Source organism: Babylonia areolata, chromosome 24 (genome assembly GCF_041734735.1).
Source record: "Babylonia areolata isolate BAREFJ2019XMU chromosome 24, ASM4173473v1, whole genome shotgun sequence".
Taxonomy (NCBI): domain Eukaryota; kingdom Metazoa; phylum Mollusca; class Gastropoda; order Neogastropoda; family Buccinidae; genus Babylonia; species Babylonia areolata.
In genome coordinates this window covers 47,485,359-47,511,506 of record NC_134899.1, presented here as the reverse complement: position 1 = coordinate 47,511,506, position 26,148 = coordinate 47,485,359, and the positions used below count along the sequence as shown (strand labels likewise).

Below are 26,148 nucleotides of genomic sequence, written 5' to 3'. Positions count from 1 at the left end.
AATCTGGTTAGGACTTCTTTTTTTTCTTTTTCTTTTTTTTGTGTTTAACCCAAAGCTTTATAATAACAAATATAGAACACATTTTAACGATTATATATATATATATATATATATATACTTTTTTAAAAAGTGTATCACAAGTGAGTCTTGAAGGCCTTGTCTCTCTCTTGTTCTACCATGGTGTAACATTCCTGTAGTGAAAGCGAAATATTTAAATCTAACTACTTCATGGAACTTCTAGCTCCTTTTTTTAACCAAAATGTCAACTTTTTCATTATAGTAAAAACCGCAACGAGAAGGAATCCAGCAAAAGGTTATGTAAGCGCCTCTTTGTAAGAGTTCGTGAATCAAATGGTTGATTTCAATAATGAGTTCACACCTAACCGTTTCTTTTATAAGTTCGATAGCGTGAAGAACTGATTTAGAACCAACACAGAATAGAATCTGAAATATAGTTTTCGGAACGGATATCATGAAATTTAACGCCATTAGAATTGCTTTGAGTTCAGCTGTGAAGATGGACTTATTCTCTCCCAGATGAAATTAGTTTTGAAAGTTAAGGTCTGGAATAACGAAAGCAGCGCCAGCTCTATCATTTACAACAGAGCCGTCTGCAAATATCTTTAGATGATTAAGGTATTTCCCTTCCAAATGGATTCTGTCATGCCATGTAAGTAAATTTATGTTGTCATCTTTGGTCAGATCAGTATGACTGATATCAAATTGCGCTCTTTGAAGCTCCCATACAGGTGTAGGTAATACCACACACCTTTTAGCAAAATGTGGGTTTTTATTCACGCTGGAATTTGTTAAAATATTTGACGTGTATGTTCCCAGTGTGGTATGAGAGGATATGTGTGTGTGTGTGTGTGTGTGTGTGTGTGTGTGTGTGAAGAATAAAGCACATTCATGCACACACTTGCCTACACAGTAATATTCTGCCATAAAAGAAAAGAAAAGATTACAAATAAAAAGAAAACAAATAAAGAATTGATGCGAGAGTTTTACCTGCAACCTTAAAATACAAAAAAAGACAGTAAGAATACCAGCAGGTGAGCAAAATATTAAACAGTTAACAGTTTTTGTTTTTGTTTTTAGGTCGTTTGGGCAATGGTGTTGTTTGATCAACTCAAGGAGTGAGTTCCACAGTAAACCAAACTGATTTAAACAGATCAGTCCTTGGGATTGGGATATGGAAGTTTTGGGTGTTTCTTAAGGGATTGATAGGAAATCTTTTTGTTAATGTTGGTTGTGCATTCCCTGTTATCATCTTGTATATTGTGATTCCTTTGTAATACTCTAACTACTCTAAGAGTCTGAGTCCTTGAACAAGGCCTCATTCAAAGAACTGTGGACAAATGGTTCCACACATCTTTGGGGTCTGTCAAGGCATCTTCTATCTCCTGCACTCCTCACCATCTTCCTGGAATGAATAATGACTGATGCCCTGGAAAGACACTGGTGCTATCAACATTCGAAGATGTACAGTCATATATATCCAGTTTGCTGATGATGTTGCTGCCAGGCAGTGAAGAAGAATTGGCATAACTGGTGAACCACTTAAATAAAACATCAACCAAGTGTGGAATGGAGATAGTGCTGAGAAGACAAAACTTATGATATACAGTAAGGATCCAGTCAAGACCAAGATGAATGTCAGATGGACAACAGGTCAAAACAGTGAAGCTGTTTAAGTACCTCGGTGCCATCATCAGTGAAGAAGAGTCCAAGAATGAAATACTGGCAAGAGCTGTGCAAACTGCAACAGCACTGGCAAGACTAAAGCCCATTGGAGAGACAACAGTCTCAGAACAAAGCTGAAGCTCATGCATGCATCGGTTCTATTTTCATGGATGCATGTGAGTCCTGGACTCTGACAGCACAGCTTCAGAGAAGGATCCAAGCAGTGGAAATGAGATGCTTCAGGAGACTCCATGGCATCTCCTACAAAGACAACATTAAAAATGAAGTATGGAAAATCACCAGACAACACATTGGTTAGTATGAAGACTTATTGACCACAGTGAGAAAAAGGAAACTGAGATGGTATGGCCGCGTGACAAGATTCAGCGGGCTCTCCAAGACCATCTTTCAGGGACCAGTCAAAGGGAAAAGGAGAGGATACAGACAATGAAAGAACTGGGCAGAAAACACCAGAGTGGACAGAAGAGCTTTGCTGAAATTCAGGCCCTACTGCCAGAAATGAGAATGTTGGTGACACAAAAAGTAGTGCAGTGCTTACATGACGAAACCAGGTTTTGGGACCAATGACAATGACAGTCTGAGTCCAGAAAGGAAGTCTTTTTAAGTAGTACCAACTTGAGTCCCTGATTATGAAGATTTGATAATGGCATCATGGTGTTCACGCTATTAATTCATTCTCGCTTTTGAGCATGTGTTGCTTGCATACAAGTTGAATCACAAATGGGGCTTAATTCTTTTGTTTTGTATGTGTGTGTATGCAAGACAATAGAGGAAAACATGAATTTCGTCATTTTTCTCAAAACCACACATTGGGCAATCACTGCTTCAGATATCATACTTGCTCCTCAGCCTTTGCGCATTAGATTGGAATCATGCAAGGGTATCGCAGAATGTTTTTGTGGTAATAAATGATAAATAATTTTCAGCACCAAATGCATCTTTGAACTAATAGTGCCAGCTTTACTTTTCACTCTCTTCTATTTCCAAATGCTAGTCTTGTTTACAACACAATACCAGTCTATCCTTAAAAGTTGACAGGAAGTTATTTTCATATCCAACACCTTGGCAGTACAGTTCCAAAACTTTTTAACATTAAATTGTTTTTTAAACACCCATTTTCTGTATTTTCAAAACATTTTCCCAGTTCATTTTGTGAATGGAGCATTTCATAGGTTTGTCTGCTGATTCTAATTATAGACCTTCTTGTTAATGTAAGTTAGTAAAAACATTTCACAGCAGTTTTAATGTCTCACCATACAACTGTTTATTTGAGGTGTGCATTGGCATGTTCAGAAATAGTTTAATTGAAAAAAATATGCACCTCTTCAATCTGGTTAATAGGTCCCCAACTTCAGATACATGTATAAGTATGCGTTCAAACTGACAGTCAAATAATTTGCGGAAAAGCGCAAGATCAATAAAACCCAGGTGTTTATGATTACCATTACTATTCCTTCACTTTTTCAGCATGGCTCATTGAGGGAAGCAGTGAGACAAAGTTTCATATTTCATGTTTTAGAACATTCAGTTGATTCTGCAGACCTACAGGGGTGCTTGATATTAGTATCACATCATCCACAAAAAAGTAATAAGAAATTTTCAACACCATTAAGTATAATTTGGATGCCATATTTGCCCATTTTGATAAATTCAATGCTAATTCATTTATAAGTGTGATGAGTGTAGTTTTAGGTTTAGGGTGGTTAGAGTAAGGGGGGTTTAAGTTGTGATGGATTGGATTTGGAGGATTAAAAGAATAAAGGGATTAAAGGATCTACACACAGGCCTGGGACATATAGAGGCCTGTCACATAGTTTTTCTGTTGTTTCATTTACAGTAAGTACTTAACCCCCTTGCATTTTCATGAGTTACTGAAAAACTCTTCCCAGTATTCAAAACTGTTCACAAATCTTAAAAGAAAATCTGGTTGCTCAAGTACACACAGCACCACGGACTAAGTATTCATTGCAGAGCATTCATATTTGGCCGAAGTGTTCACAAGTTATCATTCTTTGTTCTGCACACTGTGTGTCCTGCCTACGTGTGTCATGCTGCTGTCACCACTTTTGTCACCAAATAAAGGTAATATCATAGTGACATCATGCAGTTAGTGTACAATTACCCTCCATGTAAAGTATACATTTGTGAGTCAGGAATTATAAGTACAGCCCTGCTTGAACGTGTCATCCACCACACCATCATCATGGTAATCCAAACGAATATGTACACTTGTCACAAAATTAGTGTCACCAGGTCTATTTTTTCTGAGTGGAAAGTACTCAAACACACTGACTAAAACACTGACTGCAGCACACAATGTACCTTATTTACAAAGAAACACACACCTTACTATATACATGAACACTGCGTGTTTCATTCACTAGTATTCAGCTAAACCCACCGTCACATTGCAGGTCTCAGAGCCCAGTGTCACAGCTATGTCGCCTGTTACCCCACATGTCACTGTTTATTTTCCTTCTGACTGGGCTGCACCACCAGATTCTGCTGATGATAGTCCCAGAAGCAGTCACTTTGTGGCGACCCAGCCCACCCTCTTCACTAGCTTGTGATAGCCAATGGTTTGGAAGATGATAGAGGGTTGTGAAACAACTTTTTCTTTTCCTGCTATTTTCTTCAGAAAAGTGAAGCCTCCCCTGAGCTGGTCAACAAGATCACAGTTGAGAGGACAGGTGTTTGTATCGTTTTTGACAGGTAGGTCATGTGCTGACTTCTCCCAGGTGAGGAACGCCTGAACGACACACAGGTTGAGCATGGAGTTGAAGATGTGTCTCCACTACTTCTTGTTTGGACAGCGCACAGGCTAGTAGGACAAATGTTGGTCACGCTTGTCAACACTTCCCATGTATTTATTGTGGGCAGCGATGACAGTGGGGTTTCCTTGTCCTCTGTCACTGTTTTACCTGGGGTGGGTTGTAGCTCAGCAAAAAAAATCTGGCGCATGTCTTCGTAGACAGTATCCATCAATGTACCTTGCTGCATCTGCATCAGGTCCCCTCTGTTCACCAGCTTGGCTCCCTTCACCTCCTCAGGTAGTCCTTTTCTGTTGGACATGACTGTTGCACAGGTGTACGTCGCCTTGCTGTACAGGTGTTTCAACAGGCGCACTGAAGTGAAGAAGCGGTCAAGTACTGGTGCCTGTTTTGATGGAAGTACTCTGCGGCCAGTTTGTTGACAGCTTCTTCCCCCAGGCTGACTCTGGTGTCGTGGCGACTGTGATGACTGGTGGAGATGTCAAAGGCCACACAGTAGCCTGTCTCTGCATCACACATTTGCCACACCTTTATCCCCCATTTCATTGGTTTTTCTGGCATGTACAGTTTGAAAAATAACCTTCCCTTGAAGCCTTTCATGGATTCGTCGATGCTCAAGTCAAGGTCTGGGTTATACCATGCCTTGAACAGGGGCTGAATCATGTCATGGGAGGGCCTAATCTTGTACAGGGGGTCATAGTCAGGGCTGTCATATCCAGGTATGTTGTTGGTGTCTCTCAGAGAAGAAAGTACTGGTTGAGTTTCAGAAATCTTGTTTTAGTCATGACACAACTGATCCACAAATCAGAAAAATTTGGATCAGCAGACCTAGTAGAGAGAGGTAAGTCCTTGGCAGATGCTTCATTATCGTCATGATAAGGATCAACAAGTAAGCCTTAATTTCATCAGCTGTCGTGTCAGTCCACAAACGATTTTTGGCTAGGCCTTTAGCAGCGATCTTTTGCTTGGCATAATTGTTGGTTTCGTTTGCCACACTTTGAAAATAAAATTCAGGCACAGAAAAAACAGACGATCCAATGACTTTATATTAAGTGAAGGAGTGTGAACGGGGCCAGTAGGCAGCGTAAATTCCTTCACCATTGTGCTGCGCTTCGCTACATGGTCTGCAATGCTTCGAGTGGAATGTTATCTTCAGTATCGCTTTCCACTTCACCATCTTCTCCTATTTTGTCTCCGTCATCATATGTATCTATTTCACAATCAGAAGCATTTTTTTTCTTCTCTTTCAAACTCCTCTGGTTGACATGCAATAGCTTCAACTTCTTCCTTTGTGTAATCCTCTCACATTTCATTTTGAATATTGGCCACCATTTTCAGCTCCTACAAAGCATGTGAATGAAATGTCAAGATGAGGTCCACATTCTTGTGAATGGGAGGCTGTGTAGTGCCAAAAGTAGTACCATTCTTTCATTGGTTTATTCCGACATTCACAGGAATCTTCAGTCATTGTGTGTGTGTGTGTGCAAGGCTGCGATCAGTGCATGATGGAAATTTTCCATGATGCCTGACTCCCAGACGCTGGGCTGCAACAGGAATAAAGAAACGGCAGGGGTTTCCAGTCGGCGGGCCGCAGCAGTTTAAAATGTCGATTATAGGAGAGAAGACAGTGTGTTAACATTGAGCAGCTGGCTGTGCATGAGACAGCAACACCTGTAGAAACTGACAACATCCGATTGGGTAAACTGAATCAACACTTAACAGACTCATCATTCACCAGTTCTGTTTCTTGCTAAACTATCTCTGAACCAGTGTGCAAGTATTGTTTGCAAAATAAAGAGCTCAACATGTTTTTGCTAAAGAATGTAAGATAAAGTGTTGGTTATGAAGTATGAATTTCTAAAGTTGATTGGAGCCACTTGTAATCAAAGCTCGTAAGTGAGTTCACAGCCAAAAATTGCTAATTGCCTTGAAACAGCTTTATGCAGGCAAACACTAATGGTAAGTTTTAAAGAAGATGTTGTGACAGTTCTGCCAATATATAATATTCAGTATTTTCTGATCTGATAAAAGAGATTGTAACCCAAATAGTAAGCATACAACTTTCAAATCAGCTGGTTCGCAGTCCCGGCTGATTGGTGACATGATGTCATTATGTGTCAACAATGAAATCTGCTTTGTAAAATCATTTGAATAATCTATGTCCATTCATGCACTAACAATGTGGTTTTTAACATACCACCAAGTGGTCACATATCAACAATTAGAATTTAGGAAGATGAAGAAATTTAATGATGTAATCTTCAGCGTTGATTGAAATATAGCCAGCAAAGGATTATATTAAAATCAAACAGGATTCTAACTGATCTAAGTGTATGAAGGCACAGTAAGCATAATCTGGCAATGAATAATGAACAGAGTTAGTTTATGAATTATTTCTATTTTTATTATGCAAATGGGCTTGTTTGAATTTTAAAGTAGCATGCAGCCACTGTCTCTGTATTAATAGTCCATCTGTTTAGATCAATGTCAACTGACTGAGAAAGCAAGTGTCATCTGCTAGGGTCAGTGGCTGAGCCAGGTCTTGGGGAGATAAGGCTGACTTGGCTACATAAGTTTGACTCCAGTTTGGATAGTCAAAAAGATCAGAATAGAAGCATTGGCTACATAAGTTTGACTCCAGTTTGGATAGTCAAAAAGATCAGAATAGAAGCATCTGTTATGCACACATACAAGCATAGAGAGAGAAAGAGAGTGCTAACACGCCCCGTGAGGACGGTGACTCATGCATGTATATAAAGAAGAAGACATGGAAGGCAAGTAATTAAAATATGAATGAAAATGGGCTACTTGCAGCAAATTTGTGGGCACTCATATGTGTGAGCACACAAACACATATACATCACACACATGCTCAAATTTGTAGTCTCATGATTATTCAAAGTTTAAAACCATGTTTTGGGGACCTTTGAATTGTTCAGTATTTCAGATATTTATTTCACTTCACAGTCACCCCTGCCCCTTATTTTATTGATGAGTTATGTATTTCACAGGATGTAAATGACAACAAGCCAGTATTTGAAAAACGGCTGTACACCCAGAGTGTGTCAGAAGCAGCACGAGTGGGCACATCCATTCTACAGGTGGCAGCACGTGACTTTGATGATGGAGCCAACAGTGTTATATACTACAGTTTAGCACCAGTATCCCAGGTCAGCACCAGCACTCTGCCCTTCTTCATCCACTCTGAGACTGGTGTTGTCATGGTGCACAGGTAAGGTGTAAGACATGGGAAGGAGGGTGTATTGTTAGGTGTGCTTCTGATTGATGCAAAACAAAATTGATAAGTTGGGTTTTTTCGTTGTTTTTGTAACTTCAGTAGCTGCAACAGCAGTCATTATGTCATTACCACAGCAGTTAAAACATTTTCTTACGTAAAGACTCAGTCATTTTGAACCAAAGTCTAAAAATACGTATCTGCAGAACTGGGACTTAAATGCTTTTTTTATGTCTAACAATTTTTATTATGGGGGTTTTGCATTTGTACTCTGTAATAACATTGAATCTAAAGTGAAACACAATGAAAGTGGTAACTTTATTGTAGCCACTTTTCAAATTGATAATAAGAGGGGCAATGCCTTCAAGACTTACTTGTGATATACACTTTATCCAATAACGGAATCATGAGGGGGAAAAAGAAAAATAAATTGTGAAAAAATATGTTCCATATTACATATTAATTTCTGGAAAAATAAAAGGTACTGGAGCAGGATTGAACTATATATGTTAAGCTCGGAAGCAAGAAGACTTACCACAGGACCAAAAAACATCTGACCACTATCATTATTGCTTTGTATTTAAGCTTCTTTTTTTCTAGCGCAGTAAATTGAGTACTGTGTTCAATAATGCTATGAATATACAGCGCCCACCTTGGTCAGAGACCAAGCTCTAAGTGCTTTACAAACACGGAGTCATTTGCACAACCTACCTTGGTACAACCGACTGACAGCTAGCTGACATTGGGCACTTATCATTCGTTTTCTGTCCTTCTTCATCAGCATTCCCAGGCCATGTTCCTTCTGTCAATCCAGAGTAGGTTATGAAGTCTGCAGTCAACTGGAGCTCTGTCGCCGTTCCCCACAACTTGTCCTGGAGCGGGACTGGGCTAGATCTGGCGCCTCAGCTCTGTTTAGAGGTCAGTCTTACAGGACATGGGCTGGAGTTTGAGTGTCACATGGACATTGGTCTGTGTAGGAAATTTTCAGTTTTTAGAGATATGAGACGAGCTGGCAGTGGCCTGTGCGCAATCTGAGGATGACGACTTGCTGAGCTAGACCCAGTTATGGATGCTGTCCTCCTCTGGTCCCAGATGTAGCCGTTCTCGCCAGCTGTTTCTGAAGTGGCTGCGCAGGATGGTCTTTGCCTCCCCAAAGCTAAGGTAGTGGGCAGATTGGGTGAGCCTGCTTCCTGCTTTGGAGGGCTTGTCTGTCTCTTCATTTCCTGCAATGCCGCAGTGAGAGGGGATTCACTGTAGGACCATTGTTGGTTCTGGCACATAGGGCTTGCATCGCAGACTGGATGTCTTGCGAGGTTTTGTCCCTTACTCTGGTCTGGAGGCTTTTTAGGACAGCTTGGCAGTCGGTGAGGAAGACAGTGTGGTCTGGCAAGCTCTCTCTCTGGTTGAGGAGTTGGAATGCAGGGGTAGTAGCGCAGATGCTTTGGCTGTGAAATTCGTTGAGGTGAGGCCAGTAATAATGGAATGCCTCACCGAGCTGCCATCTGAAAATCGGATATAAACACCACCTCCCCCGTTACTAACAGTATTCTCGCCAGAACCGCCTGTGTATACATGGGTCCAGGTGGTGCTCGGGTAGTCCCTATTCAGTGTTTCCAGGGTCAGCAACTTCAGTTCAGCATCCAAGAACTGGCCTTTGCTCTGAATGCCGGGGATGTCAAGGACAACAGGGGGGACACCTAGTGACCAGTCTTCAAAGTCGTGCAGGGGTTCAACAGGTTGGTTCCTGTCAGGCAAGCACTGGCCATGAAGGAGGGCCTTGACGAGGTGGTTTGTGCAGGTTGGGGCCTGGACAGAGGGTGTGATGGAAGCCATTTCATCTTCTCACTCTGGCGAAGCAGTCTGTCATCTCTTCTCTCTTCCAAAGACATGAGTCCAGAAGTCCCTGCCATTGTGTTGATGGGTGTGGTCTTCATGCCCCCTGTGATGTTGCTGCTGTTACCCAGGTGTTGGAGGCACACTCCGTGTGAGGTCTGAGTGATACTGTGTAAACCTGAGTCAGGATCTTCATGTTAGCTCTCCACTTGATGCTGGCCTGTTTATTCATAATAGCCATCTTGCGTGTGGCTTTGCTCTAGGCGGTGCTGATGTGATAAGACCAGAATAACTTGTGGTCCAATTTTACACTGAGATAGGTGGGTGTGTCCTGTTTAGGGATTGACTCTCCTTCAGTCTGGAGGGTGAAGGTCTTTTTCTTTGGAGACTGGGAGAAGCAGGTGGCTTCTGTCTTGGTCCTGTTGATTGTAACCAACCACTCTATTGACCATGTGGCAATACTGTTCAGGGCTACTTGCATCCTGCAGGTTGCTGAGGAGATATGTTCTGCTTGTGTCCAAACAACTAGATCGTCTGCATGGAGGGATCTGGAGATACACATTGACAGCTGGTCAACGACATCATCAATGAATATGGCGAAGGGGTAGGTGAAACCACCCTGCCCTGCGGGACTCCTTCTTGAATCTTTACTATTCTGCTGAGGTGGCCGTCGAGCTTCACACGAGCAGATCTTGGGAAGAGATAGCTCTGGATCCATCGATGCATTAACCCGCAAACCTGTTTCTGGAGCAGTCTGAGAAGATCATCCTTTGTTGGATTCTGTTTTCAATGTTCTGGGCTAATAAAGTGACCTGATCTTCTGTGCTTCTGTTCTTTCTAAAGCCTAACTGCGCTGGGTTATTGAGTTCATTTATATCCAGATGATTCTGAAGTCTGTTTATTTGTATTTGTATTTTCTTTACCACGACAGATTTCTCTACACTACAGCACCACACACAACTGAAACACTGGGTTAATACATAGACACACTTTGTTTACGCAAGTGTGTTAATAATTTTTTTTTTTTTTTTTACCTAATAGAGACCGTCCTGAGTTATCAAGCAATTCAACTCAATCAGCCCTGAGCCTGAGCAATGAATGCCCTGGCATCAGATAGTTTCATGAAAATGGTGTACACATTCCTACACAAGCACAAACTGCAAACAAAGGGGGCTAACTTCTACAGTATTTCTGGCTTTTTCCCCATGTGTCAATTTGAAGGAAAAACCAGTTGATTTCAGTGTATTATCTTTTTTTTCTGCTTCAGTATGGCAGGGGGATCACCTTAGGGTTGAATGGGTTAAAAGTGTCTGGCAGATTAAGATATATTAACCCTCGGAAAGACCTTTTTGTGATAATGACAATTATAAACATGTCAGCAGTCTAGAAGCAGAGGAAATGATTAATGACCATGGCTTCACTAATTAAGATCCAGACTGCTACCCCTTTACTTGGCGAAAAACAAATTCTGATTACTGATTCTTCAATAGAAGATGCTTATAACACATATGGATATAGATCTGACAATTTTATAATCATTTTGAAATTGAAATTTTGTCGAGAGCCACATTTTTGGAAAATGAATATATCTGAATGAAGAGACAAATAGTATGTAGATGAACAAATCAGCTCATTGATAATGTAATTGAAGGATTTGCCTTGAATTTTATTTGAAAGAAAATCTGTAACTAATATTCTTGAATATCCATTATCTAATATCAGTTGATTTTCTTTCAGTGAAAACTAGATATTGAAAGCAACATCTTTAACAAAACAAAAAACAATGGCATATGCATAAGTGAAGAAAAAGAAAGCAGATGAAAAGGATTGGACATTTGATGCAGATATTCAATTCTATAAGAAAAGGGAAAACAAAAAGTATGGATAGTTTTGAATGTCTTAGCTCCATTGGAATCATACATGAGGAAATAATGGAAGGGGTACTTCTTTGTTGAAAGGCGAGATGGATAGCTGAAGGAAACCTAACCTGATAATATGTTGCTGATTAAATAATTATGTTTGTTTGTTTTTCCCAAACTCCATGCAGCATTAAGAATGGAAGAATATATGTTTTAGAATAATTTATTGAACTTTTATTCATCCACATTTTTGCAAAATACATTAGCAGGCTTGGTGTGCTTGTTATACAGCATTTATGCATCATTCTTACAGGTCACTTGATTGTGAAGAACACTCAGAATATGTGTTCCTGGTAGTGGCAACAGATAATGGAAGCCCACCACAGAACAGCACAGCTACCATGGTCATCACTGTCCTGGACCTCAATGATAACCCACCAGAGTTCATACAGTCGTCATTCAGCAGCTACATCACTGATCAAGCTAAGCGTGGCCAGCTGGTGACCAAGGTCTCAGCCACAGATAAAGACAGTTCCAGCACCGGCAAGCTGGCCTACACCATCACTGATGGAAATGAGAAAAAAACGTTTACAATTGATAACAAATCTGGTCTGATCAGGATTTCTGAGTATTATGCCAATTATTTTAGTCCAGCATATAATTTGAATGTATCAGTCAGTGATGGGGTGTACACTAGTTTTGCCAAAGTGATAATTAGAGTGAGAAACACCAATCAATATATTCCACGTTTCCTTCAAAACTATTATGTGGAGCTGTTTGAAATGAAGTCTGTGGGGACAAATGTGGTTTCCGTCTCTGCCATGGATGCTGACAGGGGAAATTATGGAAGGTTGACATACTCATTGCTTAGTCAACACATGGCGTCCTTTTTCTCCATTGATGCTGATGCTGGTCAGTGTTATATTTTTGCGTGTGTGTGTGTGTGTGTGTGTCTGATGTATGTGTTCTTTGTGTGTGTGTGTGTGTTGTGTGTGTGTGTGTATATATATATATATATATATGTGTGTGTGTGTGTGTGTGTGTGTGTGTGTGTGTGTGTGTGTGTGACAGAGAGAGAGAGAGGAGGAGAGACAAGACAAGACAAGACAAGACAAGACAAAATTCTTCATTTTCGAGGATAATAGATAAGCACTTGCATACTTTTTTACATCCAGTCCCCACCCTGAGCAGTATCTACACTACACATTTCTACATAAAATCATAAGCATAGTAGTAATAAGATACATAGGAAAAGGTAGAGAGAGAGAGAGAGAAGTGCGTGTATTAGTTTTCAAATTTGCCATACATCAGTCAAACAAGAGAGGCAAGGCCTTCAAGACACTTGTGATACACTTTAAAAAAAAAATCTAATCGTTAAAATGTGTTCTGTATTTGTTATTATAAAGCTTCGGGTTAAAAAAAAGAACAACAAAAAAAAAAAAGTCCTGACGGCAGATTCGAAGCCCGCGTGTCTTACCCAATATGGCTCCTTAACTGATGTTCGAAAATTTAACATTTAAACATGCTTTTTTAAATGGCGATCAATCGATTGCGGTATTCGCAGTGAGAACGCTGTTTAAATCATTTTATTCTGGTGTATCTTGGGCATTCAAGAAATCTTTAAGGGCAATTAAAAATTCTTTTTAAGTCCGCGGTAAAGGAGACGTGGCTATCGCCGCAATCACACTGCAACATTTAGCTGTTTTCTCTGGATCTAGATAGATGTACAAGTTTAGTTACACCCGGTACGACACGATCAATTCAATTTCTCTTTTATGTTCATTCTAATTTTATAGTTTTAAAGTTGATATGAAAATTTTTGTATTTTGGTAAACTATTAACATGTAGAGCCAAATACAAGTACTTGTAAACGTCGTATGAAGTGAAAGGGACTTCATTTTGAGAAAAGTCAAGATTGGAATTTTTTTACGTTTCATCAAGTGTATTAACTCTCATGGCTTATTATTTTAAACTGTGAATTCCTACTGATTTTGTAGATATTTCTATGGCAGTTTGGGGCATAATCCAGTAAGTGATGAGGCATTCACAAATCTTTCTCTGAATAAATATTTAACGGTCTCCTTCTCCAACTTTGCATCACATGTTACCATGTATTGTTGATTGAATATAGGATTGAACGGGTAGGTCAACAACTTGAAACAAAATGGCACCCTCCCCCGGGGAAGGGACCTCGGGGTCTTGGTTCTTAGCCAGAAACTCTGGAAGGAAACGAAAAGTGATGGAACCATCTCTGTGGAAGGCCAGATCTTGTGGCATTCCACTAAGACCATGAATCTCGCTTCTACGATGATCTGTGGCCAGCGACAGAAGGAAAGTGGTCTTGAGGGTGAGTAAGTCGAAAGGAATAGTCCCCAATGGCTCGAAGGGTTGTTTTCAAATAAAATCCAGCACCAGGAACAAGTCCCAGAGGGTCACTCTTCTGGGGTTTCTAGCTTCCTTCAGAGAGACGCCCCTAGCCACCTCTCTGAGCAGAAATCCGCTTCAAAGGCGGGACCACCTAGCTGTTTGATTGTGGTACAGATGGCAGACCTGTACCCTCGCACAGAACTAGCAGACAGGTTGAGAAACGAGGAGCAGTGAGCCAGAAAGTTGGCCAGCTGCATGCATGGATTAGGAGGGGGAACGTCATGAGCCGTACACCACTGCAACCATTTCTTCCAGCGAAAGTCATACAAAGTCTCAGTTCCCTCCCTCCTTGCTTTGTTGACTATAGAGAGGAGGTCAGAGGAGGCACCCCCCTGGGTCAGCGCAGCCGACACAGAGGCTGACCGAGGGTTGAAGACTTCAGTGGTGATGCTGACAGTTCCGACGGCACAGCAGCCACGTGTGCAGGTGGAGCAGTTGAGGATTGGAATGAGGAATGCCTGAATGAGGCTGCCTCAGCAGATGAGGTTTGGTTTCGAGTCTCAGGGGTGGAACATGTGTCAGGCACTGAAGGTCCGGAAACCAGGGCTGGGCTGGCCATTTCGGCGCGATGAGAATCAGCTGCGGGCGTTCCAGTCTGGCTTTCCATATCACCTTGGACAGAATTGGAAAGGGAGGAAACGCGTAGGCAATAATAATAATAATAATGGTATTTATATAGCGCTGAATCTTGTGCAGAGACAAATCAAAACACTTTCACACCAGTCATTCACACGCATGCATAACTCTAAAACTGTAGAAATTAAAGACAAGGAAGGGCAGGCAAGGGAGGCTATTTTGGGAAGAGGTGGGTTTTAAGGCCAGACATGAAAGAGCTGAGTGTGGAGACATGAAGTGAAAGAGGAAGTTCATCCCAATCGCAGGGTCCAGAGACAGAGAAAGAACGGCGGCCAGCAGTCGAGTGTTTGAATCTGGGTATGCGTAAACAGAGTGGATCCGAAGCCGATCGTAGTGAGCGAGATGGAGTATAGAGGTGAAGGCAGCCGCAGAGATAGGAAGGGGCAGTTTTGTGAATGCATCTATAACATAGAGTGCTGATCTTGTACTTTATTCGGTGTGAGATAGGGAGCCAGTGGAGATGTTGCAAAAGAGGAGTGATGTGCTCATATCTTTTCTTTCTGAGGACGAGTCGGGCAGCAGAGTTTTGTATGCGCTGAAGGGACTGAATGGATGAAGCTAGCAAACCAGACAATAGAGAGTTACAGTTGTCAAGGCAAAAGAGAATGAGAGAAACAACAAGTCTAGATGTTGCGTCAGTGGACAGATATTTCTGGACAGCACTGATGCGCCGCAGTTGACAGTAGCAGGACTGACATGTCTGCCTGATTTTTTGCATGGACAGTGAATTGTCAAGGACAACATCGAGGTTCCTGACTGACGTGGAAAGAGGGATGGATGTACTGCCAAGTTTGATTGTGTCAATTGTGATGGAAGACAGTTTTTGTTTAGTTCCTATGATCATTGCTTCAGTTTTGTCCGCGTCCAATTGTAACTTATTTCGAGTCATCCAGTTTTGAATGTCCAGGAAGCAGTTGTATGTTTCTTGCAAGAGCGACAACAATTTTTCGGGGGTATCACTCTTCTGGAGTTGAGTGTCATCAGCATAAGAATGATGACTGATATTATGGCGGTTGATAATTTCAGCGAGAGGAGCAGTGTACAGTGTGAAGAGCACTGGGCCTAAAACAGATCCCTGTGGGACTCCATGTTCGATTTTAACGGGTTCAGGTTGGAAATGATCAACAATGACAGACTGGAATCGATCAGTGAGATAAGATTTGAACCAGTTTAGAACAGTGCCGTTGATACCAAATGTAAAATGAAGACGGGAAGGAAGGATTGAATGGTATATCAGACTGCTCCAGTCTAAAGAGAGAGCATCCACTGCCCACGCTTCCGGGTCGGCGACCGGAGAAACATAAGTGGGAAGTCTCTTGTTGAACTTTGTGGCAAAAAGGTCCACCATCGGCCGAAACCACCATTCCCAAACCCCCTGAAGGGTGTCCTTGTCCAGGGTCCACTCGGTGTAGATGACACTCTTGGATCTGTCTGAAAGTGCAATGCCCTTGCTGTGGCACCAATGGAGGAGAGCCTCGGTCCGCAGAGAGAGGTCTGCCGAGTGCGCTCCCCCCCCCCCCCCCCCATCCCCCCTTTGTTCACGTAACATGCGACCGTCGTATTGTCAGTGAACAAGCGGATGGTCTTGCCAGTGGCCTCCCCCATGAAGTGTAGGAGAGCCCTGCGAAGTGCCTCCAGTTCCAGAACATTGATATGGCATAGGCGCTCCTCCGGGGACCAAGTCCCTGCTGCATGGAGTGAGTCCATATGGGCTCCCCAGCCCAGGGAGGAGGCGTCTGTGAAGAGTGCCACCTGAAGAGTAGGTGGGGCTATGGGCACCCCCTGTGTCTGAAGAGGGGTGGTTAGCCACTCTGATGTCACCTCGAGGAACCACTCGCCCAGACATATCTGGGTATCCCATGGTTGAGTGTTCTGGGACCACCGTAACCTCAGTGCCCTCTGAAGAGGGCGCTTGAGAACCCTGCCAAGGGGAATGAGAGGTGCCATGGACTCCATCATGCCCAGGAGGGAAGAAAGTGTCCGCGCTGTTGCTTGGAAGGAACGGCGCAAGTGGCTGAGGAGGCCTGCCAGACGGTCCCAGCGATTTGGCGTCGGAGAGACTATCATGGACCACGTGTCGAATCTCATCCCTAAGAAGTCGAAGGACTGACTTGGGGACAGATCGCATTTCTCCTGGTTTGTGAGGAAGCCCAGTTGGGAGCAAAGGTCTAAAAGTCTCGCCGTATGACTAGACAGGGCCTGCGACTAGGCCAGGACAAATGGATTCCGACCGGACGATGGATACCAATTCCCGCACCACCTTGGTAAACAGGAAAGGAGCAAGGGACAGACCAGATGGGAGGGCCGAGAACTGGAACACCTTGTCCCTCCACACGAACCTCAGGTGCCGACGGGATGCCTGATGGATGAGGATATGAAAATAAGCGTCTTTCAGATTGATAGAGGTAGCCCAATCGCCCTGTTGAATGGTCTCCTGAATCTGTGCCTGTGTGTCCATCTTGAATATTTGATTTGGGGAGGAATTTGTTGAGGGGGAACAAGTCCAAGACTGGTCTCCACCCTCCCGAGACCTTTGGAATCACGAACAACCGGCCGTAAAAACCGGGGCCCGGGTCCGAGAGTTGAGATATCGCTCCTATGAGGAGTAGGTACGATATCTCTTTCTCTAAGATGCTCTCCTGCTCCTTCGAGCTGGGCACATAAGGAGGAGGAGTGGATCTTAGAGGGGGGCGGTCCGCCGCCCAAGGCAGCATGTACCCCGACTCTAGCACCGATACAATCCAGTCGTTGAGTCCCAGAGCACGCCACTGATGTGCATGCCGGGACAAGTTTCCTACTTGGAGGGGCTGAGCGACTGGCGGTGTGAATCGGGGCCCAGTCATTGGGGGTGCTGCCTTCTGGCCTTGGGCATGGCCGGTCGGCTTGGACGGACATGAGGTGGTTTATTCCTCTGCCGCTGATTCTGCGCACGCCACTTTGACAGGTGGCGTGGTATATGGAGGGGTCCTGGTAGCCGGTCTCTTCAATGGCATAGAACCCTGGCGCCCCTGGGAGGTGTGGGCTAAATATGAGGCCACCTCCCTGTTTGTCTCTGCCTTGTGGCTGACAAAATGGGGCGCATACTGGCCGAAGAGGGAGTGCTGCTGTGCTGGGATGGACCGCAGGGCAGCCCTCTCCTCCACTGGAATGTTAGAGGCGGAGAACAGCATCACGCCGAGCTAGCACAGTATTGAAGTGAAGGCTGGTAGCTGTGTCTGCAGCTGCCGTGAGACCAGATGCTACCCTATTGCCAAAAGTGTTTAACCTCTGGTCGGTGAAGAGGCCCGGCGTGACAGAGGAAGGAGACCCCGTGCCCTGATTAACCGGACGCTGTTCCCACAGCTCATTGGCCCTGTGGAGGAACGCGGCCAAGAAGGTATAAGCCATGGAAACCTCGAGGAGGCAGTGGCGGGCCAATATGTCCCACTCTGCTAACGTTTTAAAAGATAAAGTAGCTGAAGTGGGGAAGGTGGTGCGCTGTGAGACCAACATCCTGCCCTGCGTGGAGGGCTCCGCTTCCCTGTAGGCAGGGTGGTCCTGTGTGTACAAGGACCACACCCCGCCCTTGGAGGAATCTTTAAGGAATTTGCCGGGGGAAAAAGCGCCCGGGGCAGAGAGGGACTCCCTGCCTGGAGGAGGGATGGAAGCAGCACCCCTGACAGTGCGGGCTGGCTTGTTAAGCTATTCCTGCGCCATTTCTGGCACTCTGAGTCGCCTTGTGGTTCTGGAGTAAGAGTCACATGACCTAAGGAGGGTCAAGGGTAACAAAGTAGCCTGAGGAACTGATTAGGCATGCGTGACCCTATTGGCGAGTTTGGTTCAGGCTGGTCCCTAGGGAGGCGTGGGCTCAATCTGTCCTCCTGGGATGGGGGCGAAGAGTGCTCATCCGCTTGTTTGTCCTCATCCGAAGTCAGGGGCTCCCACGCTTGTTCCCAGTCCATCCCCTGCTGGGTGTCATCCCAAGTGGATGTACCCACTTGGGCGTCCTGTGAGCTGTGGTCAGCCCAGCAGGATGAGTTGGAACGATCCCGAGCAGGGACCATGGCCGCAGCTGTTATGCCCTTGACGCCTGAAGCGGGTGGGGAGCGTGTGGACCGTAGGTCCAACCATGTTTGGGATGGTGGGTGCCACACCTTCTCAGTGAGGGCGTCCCTGGATGCAAGAGTGACCCATGAGTACTGTGAGGGGAAAAACACCCACTCATCTCCCTGTAGGACCAAGGGCTGGGTAGGTGGGAACTGCAGGCTCCCCCGGGCCGAGCGGGGCCCCTCGGCAGCCGTCGGTCCTGACAAGGAGGCCGTTGTGACCGTGGAGGTCACCTGTGGGTTGACAGAGGCCAGATTTGTGGACTGAGTGGCAATATTGGTCGAGGAGCTCAACCTGACCGACAAGAAGTCAATCCCACTTGTCGGGGCTGTGTGTGTCACCCTGTGAGATGTGCTGAGTTGGGTCTGGTGGGGAGCGGACAAGGGGTTGGTCCCTGGTCCTCCCGGCAACCTAGCGTGCACCATAGGTGCGCCACAGTACGGGTAGAATGGGGCTAACCACCCGTGGGCACCATCCTGTGACCCCAACCCCAAGGGTCACTGGCGCCTTGACCTCCATGAAGGGAAAAATCTGGCCAAGTCGGATGGAGGTCAGGTCCGACTTGGGTGTCAGTCCCACCAGAAGACGAGCGGGCTGACTGCCCGGAACCGCCTGACACGCGCGGGCCTCCCCAAGCAGGGGAGACCGGCCGGATAGCGGGAAGACCTGCAGAGCAGGTGGCCACGCGCCCCGAATCCCCTCCCGTGGGGAGACTGGGGTGGCTTGGCCCGGGGTGGGCAAAGTAGAGGTTCCCCCCCGGAACCAAAATTTTCTCCCCCCCCCCCCCCCAGGAGGTGGGGGAGGGGGTCGACAGAGGAGGGAGGAGGGGGAACAGCAATGGGGCCCCTGAGGGCCGTCTCCGAGTGGGGACCCGGGTAACGGCCGGGCGCGGCCTCCCCTTGGGAGTTCGCGCCTAGCCGCGAGTCCCCACCGCCAAGAGAGGACTTGCACTCTCCCCTCTCCCTGCCTCGCGCTGGGACACCTCGGGAGGCGACGCTCGTACCCCTTTCCCCCCGGCCCCCTTCATGACCGTTTTACTGGTACGAACGCCGCCTCCGCATCGCCGCGGTCCCTATCGGGAGGAATCATGAGCTCTTGGGCCTGGGAGAGTCTCTTGCCGGGTCTCAATCCCAGCATCATGATTCCTGCCTTCGTGGGATGGCATACGAGGCATGGTAACCGTGCTTAGGCACCCAGCGAAAATCCGATCCCCAACAGAGAAAGGACAGACAGGATCAACTTAGAGGTAGAGAAAAATGAACGAATCGAGGGCGCCGAGTCGAATCCAGTACATAGAATGTAAAAATACAATAAACACAAGCCGCATGCAGCAAAATAAGGCCAAATGAATACGCTTAATAGCAACAACAACAACAACAACAACAAAAAAAGAAAAAAAAGCTAAGACGAGACAGAGCGTAAACCTGACAAGATGGCGTGGAGAGCCTTGGCCAAAGGAATGATTCAGCGCATATAGCATTTTTGAATAAATTTATTACTAAAAAGTACATGTCTTTTTTGGTTTTTGTAACTTATTCAAAATAGGGTTTGGAGTACATCTGGAATTGGGAAAATTCACACAAATGGGAAAGATAGTTAAGTGACAAATTCTTTTCTTTATTATATTGCTGAATTCATGCGTTAGATTGACCATCAAGATGTTTGATTGCTTATTTAATCATTTAACAGATGTGTTCAGTTGGCTTTTCCATGTAATGTTTCAGCACATTCTCCATGCCCCAACAAGGATCAAAGGTTGAAAGTTCCTAAAATTATTGTGCACATTATGTTTCCTTATCCATGTAAACAGTTTCTTAGGATTAAAAAACACTTTTTGAAATTTTTATAATGCCTGAATTTATGTTTCCTAATAGTCAGGTTGTCCATGGTAACATTCTGTAGAATCATAAAGCAGAATCGTAAAATAACAACAACAACAACAAGAACAAAGACAAAAATAAAAAAAAGATAAAAATCAAAATGAAATAAAGTAAAAGGGTGGCACTGAACTGTGTTGACACACTTTCACTGGAGAGAGCAGCCCATATTTCACTCAGAGAAATCTGTGTTGACCAAAGAATGTGCTATGTTATTATGTGTTGATTTTGAATAGGTTTTCGATACAGTTGACTGGGGTTTATGTTGAATGTTATTAGAACTTTTGGGTTTGGGGTTTGATGATGGTATTTGTAATTGCAGGGATGTGAGAGCTGGTGGAAATGCGTAAATGTGCTGCTCCATTTCATTGCAACAAAAAAAGAAGGGGAAAAAAGCAAGAAAAAAAAGCATCTGTCAGTTTTTACAACAAAAACATTTGACAATGCTTCTTTTGTGCTGAAATTTTGCTTTTTTGTGTGCTGGAATTTCACCAGCAGATGATGGAGCGATACACTTGATGGCTGCAATTGGTGTATGTTATTTAGATCTCGGATCTGTAGCGGAAGTGCCAAAGATTCATCTTCATTACAAGCAGAATGTTTTGTTTTATACCAGATTTTAGGCATACAGGAAACACTATTCTTTCCTTTGTATGTTTATGTGCCATGAAAAAAAGTTGATATTGACCTCTGCAGAACAATGAAACACTGGTGATTCGTGCACAGTGCAGCTTCCGCTCAGGCAGGGGAACATGTGACACGGTGTTTGCCGTACGCCAGATGCAAGAGAAGTGCCGTGAGCAGAACAAAGAGCTCCACATGGTCTTTGTAGACCTGACTAAGGCCTTCGACACGGTGAACTGCCGTGGTTTGTGGAAGATCCTCCTGAAGTTTGGCTGCCCAAAGAGCCTAATCCATCTGATTGTGTCATTCCACGATGGCATGCAGGCTAGAGTACAGGAAAATATTGACATGTTGGATCTGTTCCCTGTGGTAAATGGAGTGAAGCAGGGCTGCGTCCTGGCACCCACACTGTTCTCCATTCTCTTCTCTGCCATGCTGATTGACGCCTTCCAAGACTGAGACCGGGGCATCTACATTCAGTATCGCACATATGGCAAACTTTTGAACTTGCAGTGACTCCACGCCAGGTCCAGGATGTTTGAGGCACTGTTGAGAGAGTTCCTCTCAGTTCATTATGGACAGGTTCTCAACCTCCTGCAGGCGCTTTGGACTCACCATCAGCCTCAGCAAGACAAAGTCCACGTACGAACCAGCTAGCTCACAGAACGCCAGTGCCTCCCCCCCACACCAGCAGTCAAGATCGATGACACAGAGATCAAGTCAGTTGACAAGTTTTGTTATCTGGGCAGCACCCTATGCAGCAACGGAGCCCTTGATGCAGAAGTGACGCTGCGCAACGCCAAGGCCAGTTCTGCCTTTGGCAGACTCAACAACAGGCTGTGGAACAACAAAGGCATCAGGCTTAGCACCAAAATCAAAACCTACAGAGCTGTGCTGACCACCTTGTTGTACTGCTGTGAAACATGGACGACGTATCGCCGTCACATTCAACAACTTGAGCAGTTTCGCCAGAGATACCTACGAAAGATCCTCGGCATAATGTGGCAAGACAGGGTCTCCAACCTCCAGGTGCTAGAGAGGAGCGGCCTGCCCAGCATCAAAAGCCTGCTGATCCAGTGCCAGCTACACTGGACAGGACACGTTGTCCGCATGACAGACAGCAGGATCCCGAAGATGCTTTTGTATGGCCAGCTGAAGGAAGGCCACCACGAACTTGGAAGACCCTGCAAGCGCTTCAAGGACACCTTGAAGACAAACCTCAAAGCCTGTGACATAGACATCACTTCCTGGGAAGCTGATGCCCTTGACCGCTCTCGCTGGAGGATGCTGTGCTCTAGTGGCATAAAGACGTTTGAAAACAAGAGAACTCTAGCCATTAAGGAGAAGCGTGAGCGAAGGAAGCAGGGCTCAACGTTTTCCCTTGCAACACCTGTGGGAAGTGCTGCGCATCCAGAATCGGCCTCTTCTCCCGTATGAGGACACACACCGACAGATAAGCCTGCCAGCTTACTCACCCGTTGGTCCGACGACTCCATCAAACATTTTTTCGTCAGCTTCAGGAGGGCTTTGTCCCCTCAAGCCCTCCCCACCCCCACCCCCAGTGAAATGTCATTTTTCCATCACACCAGCGGCTTGGCTTTTGCAGCCCCGCTCCCCTCACACACACACACACACACCCTCCTCCCCTGGCTACAGTACACATTTTTGATTCAGTCCCTCTCATATCCCTGTAATTGGATTGGAACATTTTACAGAAACATTAAGACCACTGTAATTGCATATGTGTAAGATGCTGCAGACAGGGCGATCCTATCTCACCTTATTTTGTTTGCTGAAATTCCTGCAAATATGATAAGGCAAAATAAAAACATAAATGGTATCTCTGTAAACCATACTAAACACAAAATAGCACAATTTGCTGATGATACACAGTGTTTGTAAAACGGAGATCAACTTTCCTTTGAAGAAACAATTAGTTCTAGGCAGTTTTGGTAAGATATGAATCATGAGAAAACATCATTGATCTGGTTAGAGAGAGAGAGAGAGAGAAGTTGGTTTTTTGTTTTGTTTTTTGTTTGTTTGTTTGTTTTTTGTTTGTTGTTTTTTCAAATATTTTTATTCAATTTTTATATTATTAAAAACACACAAACATACACTAGTAACTTCACACACACACACACACACACACACACACACACACACACACACACACAGAGAAACAAAAAGAAGTACTGCTGCTGCTGCTACTACTATAACTACTACTACAACTACTACTGATAATAATAATAACAATAATAACACAACCGCTAGAACATGCTGGCAAAGATAAATAAATCAAGATCAAATATAAGGTCGCCGGGTGCAGTCTAAGGAATCCGATAAATTGTAGGTTGTCAACCTCACAATATTTAACACATATATGGCCATACTTTAAATTGCATAGTAAGATACAATATATAGTAATATCAATATCAAAACTGTATAAACATAATATATATATTCCTTATTTCAGTTTGTATTCATAAACAATGATTTATATGGAAACCATTTGCTGATAAAGTCATTATAAAGAAAGTTTTTCCTAGCTATATATTCTTTAACTGTATATCTATATTCCTTTTTTTTTTATGAAACCTTACAGAACAGTGCTAATGATCTTGCGTTGGTACAAGTATTGTTTAGCCAGTAACAAAATGAAATAAAAGGTAGGATCAGTGACTATATTTTTGTCATGTGCATGTATGACTAATGTTTGCTACATTGCAGACTTGTGCAAGGAGAATGGAAGCTACTCGACTCATTTCATTTATAACACACAAACTAATTTTCTAAATTATGCGGTAGTCTTAAAAAGGATAAAGAAAAACAACGCCTTTGTTGGAACAATAAATATTTATTAAAAAAACAAAACAACTATAAGTCCAATTATTCCAAAGCATTACACATGCTATACTCGTACTACAATGTTCTTGTGAAGGACAATGTAAAACCAATATTTTGTGCAAAATGGAATGACTACCTAATACAGAAATTAAATGGATAAAGACTTTTAGAATTATTCAGAAAATAGAATTGAAATGGTTTCAGATAAGATTAATATACAAAATATTTGCCACAAATTTTTCTCTGTGAGTCAAACCTGATAACATATTAGCATATGTTGCCATAATGAGATGGACACCATAGAACATATATTTTGGAGAGGTACAATGTGCCCGACATTTGGAAGCATTTGGAACAAGCAATCAGTACTAAATGCAAAGTCATTTCATTTTTTTTCTTTAAATGAGACAGTTGTAACTGTAGGAAATGACACTCATTTTGAATATGGTGAAATATGAGATTTTGTTTTTCTCCTTGCAAAATTCTATGTCTATAAATGCAAAATGAGAGAAGAAATACCTCACTTTAATGTGTTTACTTTAAAACAGATATGAAACAAAAAAATAGACTGCTTTTGTTGACTTTATATCTGTTGGATTCCACACAAAGTGATGTTACTACAAGGAAATTACTGAAGTTGAAGAAAAGTAAAAAAAAATCCATACTCCCGTAAAAAAAAAAAAAAAAAAAAAAAAATCCAAGCTAATCATGCAAGAAAAAAAGGATGGGTTATGTACATCATGATGGATATATATATATATATATATATATGTGTGTGTGTGTGTGTGTGTGTGTGTAGTTCACTTGTATGTCATGCTGAACATAAAATCTTATTTAAAAAAAAGAAGAGGTTTATTTATTTCATTTTTAAGTTAACATTTTAATGCACTTTTTAAAAATGTATACAATACAGCACAACACAACACCTTCACCTATCCCATAACCCAGTGGTTGGGGCATCACAGATGTTTTCAGACCAGTTCTCTCCATCAATTTGTGCTTCTCGCAGCTCTCTTGGAATATGGGAAAATTATGACTGTCCACTCTTTGATGTTGTTCTGCCACATTTTTTGCCTACCTCTCTTCCTACTGCCTGGTATGTGCCCTGCAGAATGGTCTTTATGAGCCTGTAGAATCTTGTGACGTGTCCATTACCATTTAAGCTTCCTCCTCATGATGATGGTTAGGAGGTCATCATGGGGTCAAATGGCTTGGGTCATCTGGCGGACATCAGCATTCTTGACTTGCTCAGTGTATGAGATACCCAGTAGCTTTCGGAAGCATCTTATTTCCATAGCTTGGATCTTCTTCTGGAGCTATTCAGTGAGAGTCCAAGTTTCACAACCATAGAGAAGCATTGATTGAAACAGTGAGCACATTAGTTTCACTAAAATGGGAGTGTGATGTTTCTGTCTCTCCAAATGGGCTTCAGTCAAGTAAACGCTGCTGTGGTCTGCTTTTTCCTGCACGTGACTTCTGGCTTGGAGCCTTCATCTGTGACAATTGCACCCAAGTACTCGAACCTAGGTATATATTCCAAAGACTGCACATTAACTTTGATATCAGTGCTAATGCCATTGGCGTTATTCGTCATAGTCTTTGTCTGTCTTTTTTTCACTGATTTCCATTCCGTATGCAGATGTCAAGTCTGTCTACCAGGTTGGAGAGTGAAGTCTCATTTGCTGTCAAGCCATCAATGTCATTGGCGAACCGAAGATTTGTAACAGTTCTGCCTGCAGTGGTGACGGTGCCCTCATGGCCTTCCAATAAATCCGACATGATATGCCCCAGGAATATGTTGAACAGTGTAGGGGATAGTAGACAATCTGGTCTGACTCTAAACATTGTCCTGAACTAGTTTCTGATGTACCCATTTTAGAGGACTGCACTGGTGGCCTTTTCATACAGTTGTTGGATGACTCGGATGATGTTGGGGCTAATGTTACATTTTCTCATGGTTGCTCACAAAGCCTTATGCTACACTGTGTCTTCTTCTTCGTCCTCTTCATTCGTGGGCTGGAACTCCCATATTCATGTGTATGACCGTTTTCACCCCCATCATGTAGGAAGGCATGCTCCGTTTTCGAGTGGATGTCGGATATGTTCTTGTTTCCATAACCCAGTGAACGCTGACATGGATTACAAGATCTTTAACATGCATATTTCATCTTTTGCATGCAAATATACACAAAAGGAGTTCAGGCACTAGTAGGTCTGAACATCTGTTGACCTGGGAGATTGGAAAAATCTGC

General features: G+C 43.6%; 1 protein-coding gene across 1 annotated transcript in view; it reads left to right on the top strand.

Annotated features, from left to right (window-relative positions):
- LOC143298658 (protocadherin Fat 1-like) overlaps positions 1-26,148 on the top strand; it is a 351,658-nt gene that overhangs the window by 196,937 nt on the left and 128,573 nt on the right. The window contains exons 19-20 of the mRNA XM_076611542.1: positions 7,487-7,707; positions 11,716-12,314. Coding sequence (XP_076467657.1) covers positions 7,487-7,707; positions 11,716-12,314 — 820 coding nt within the window. The remainder of the gene's footprint in view (positions 1-7,486; positions 7,708-11,715; positions 12,315-26,148) is intronic.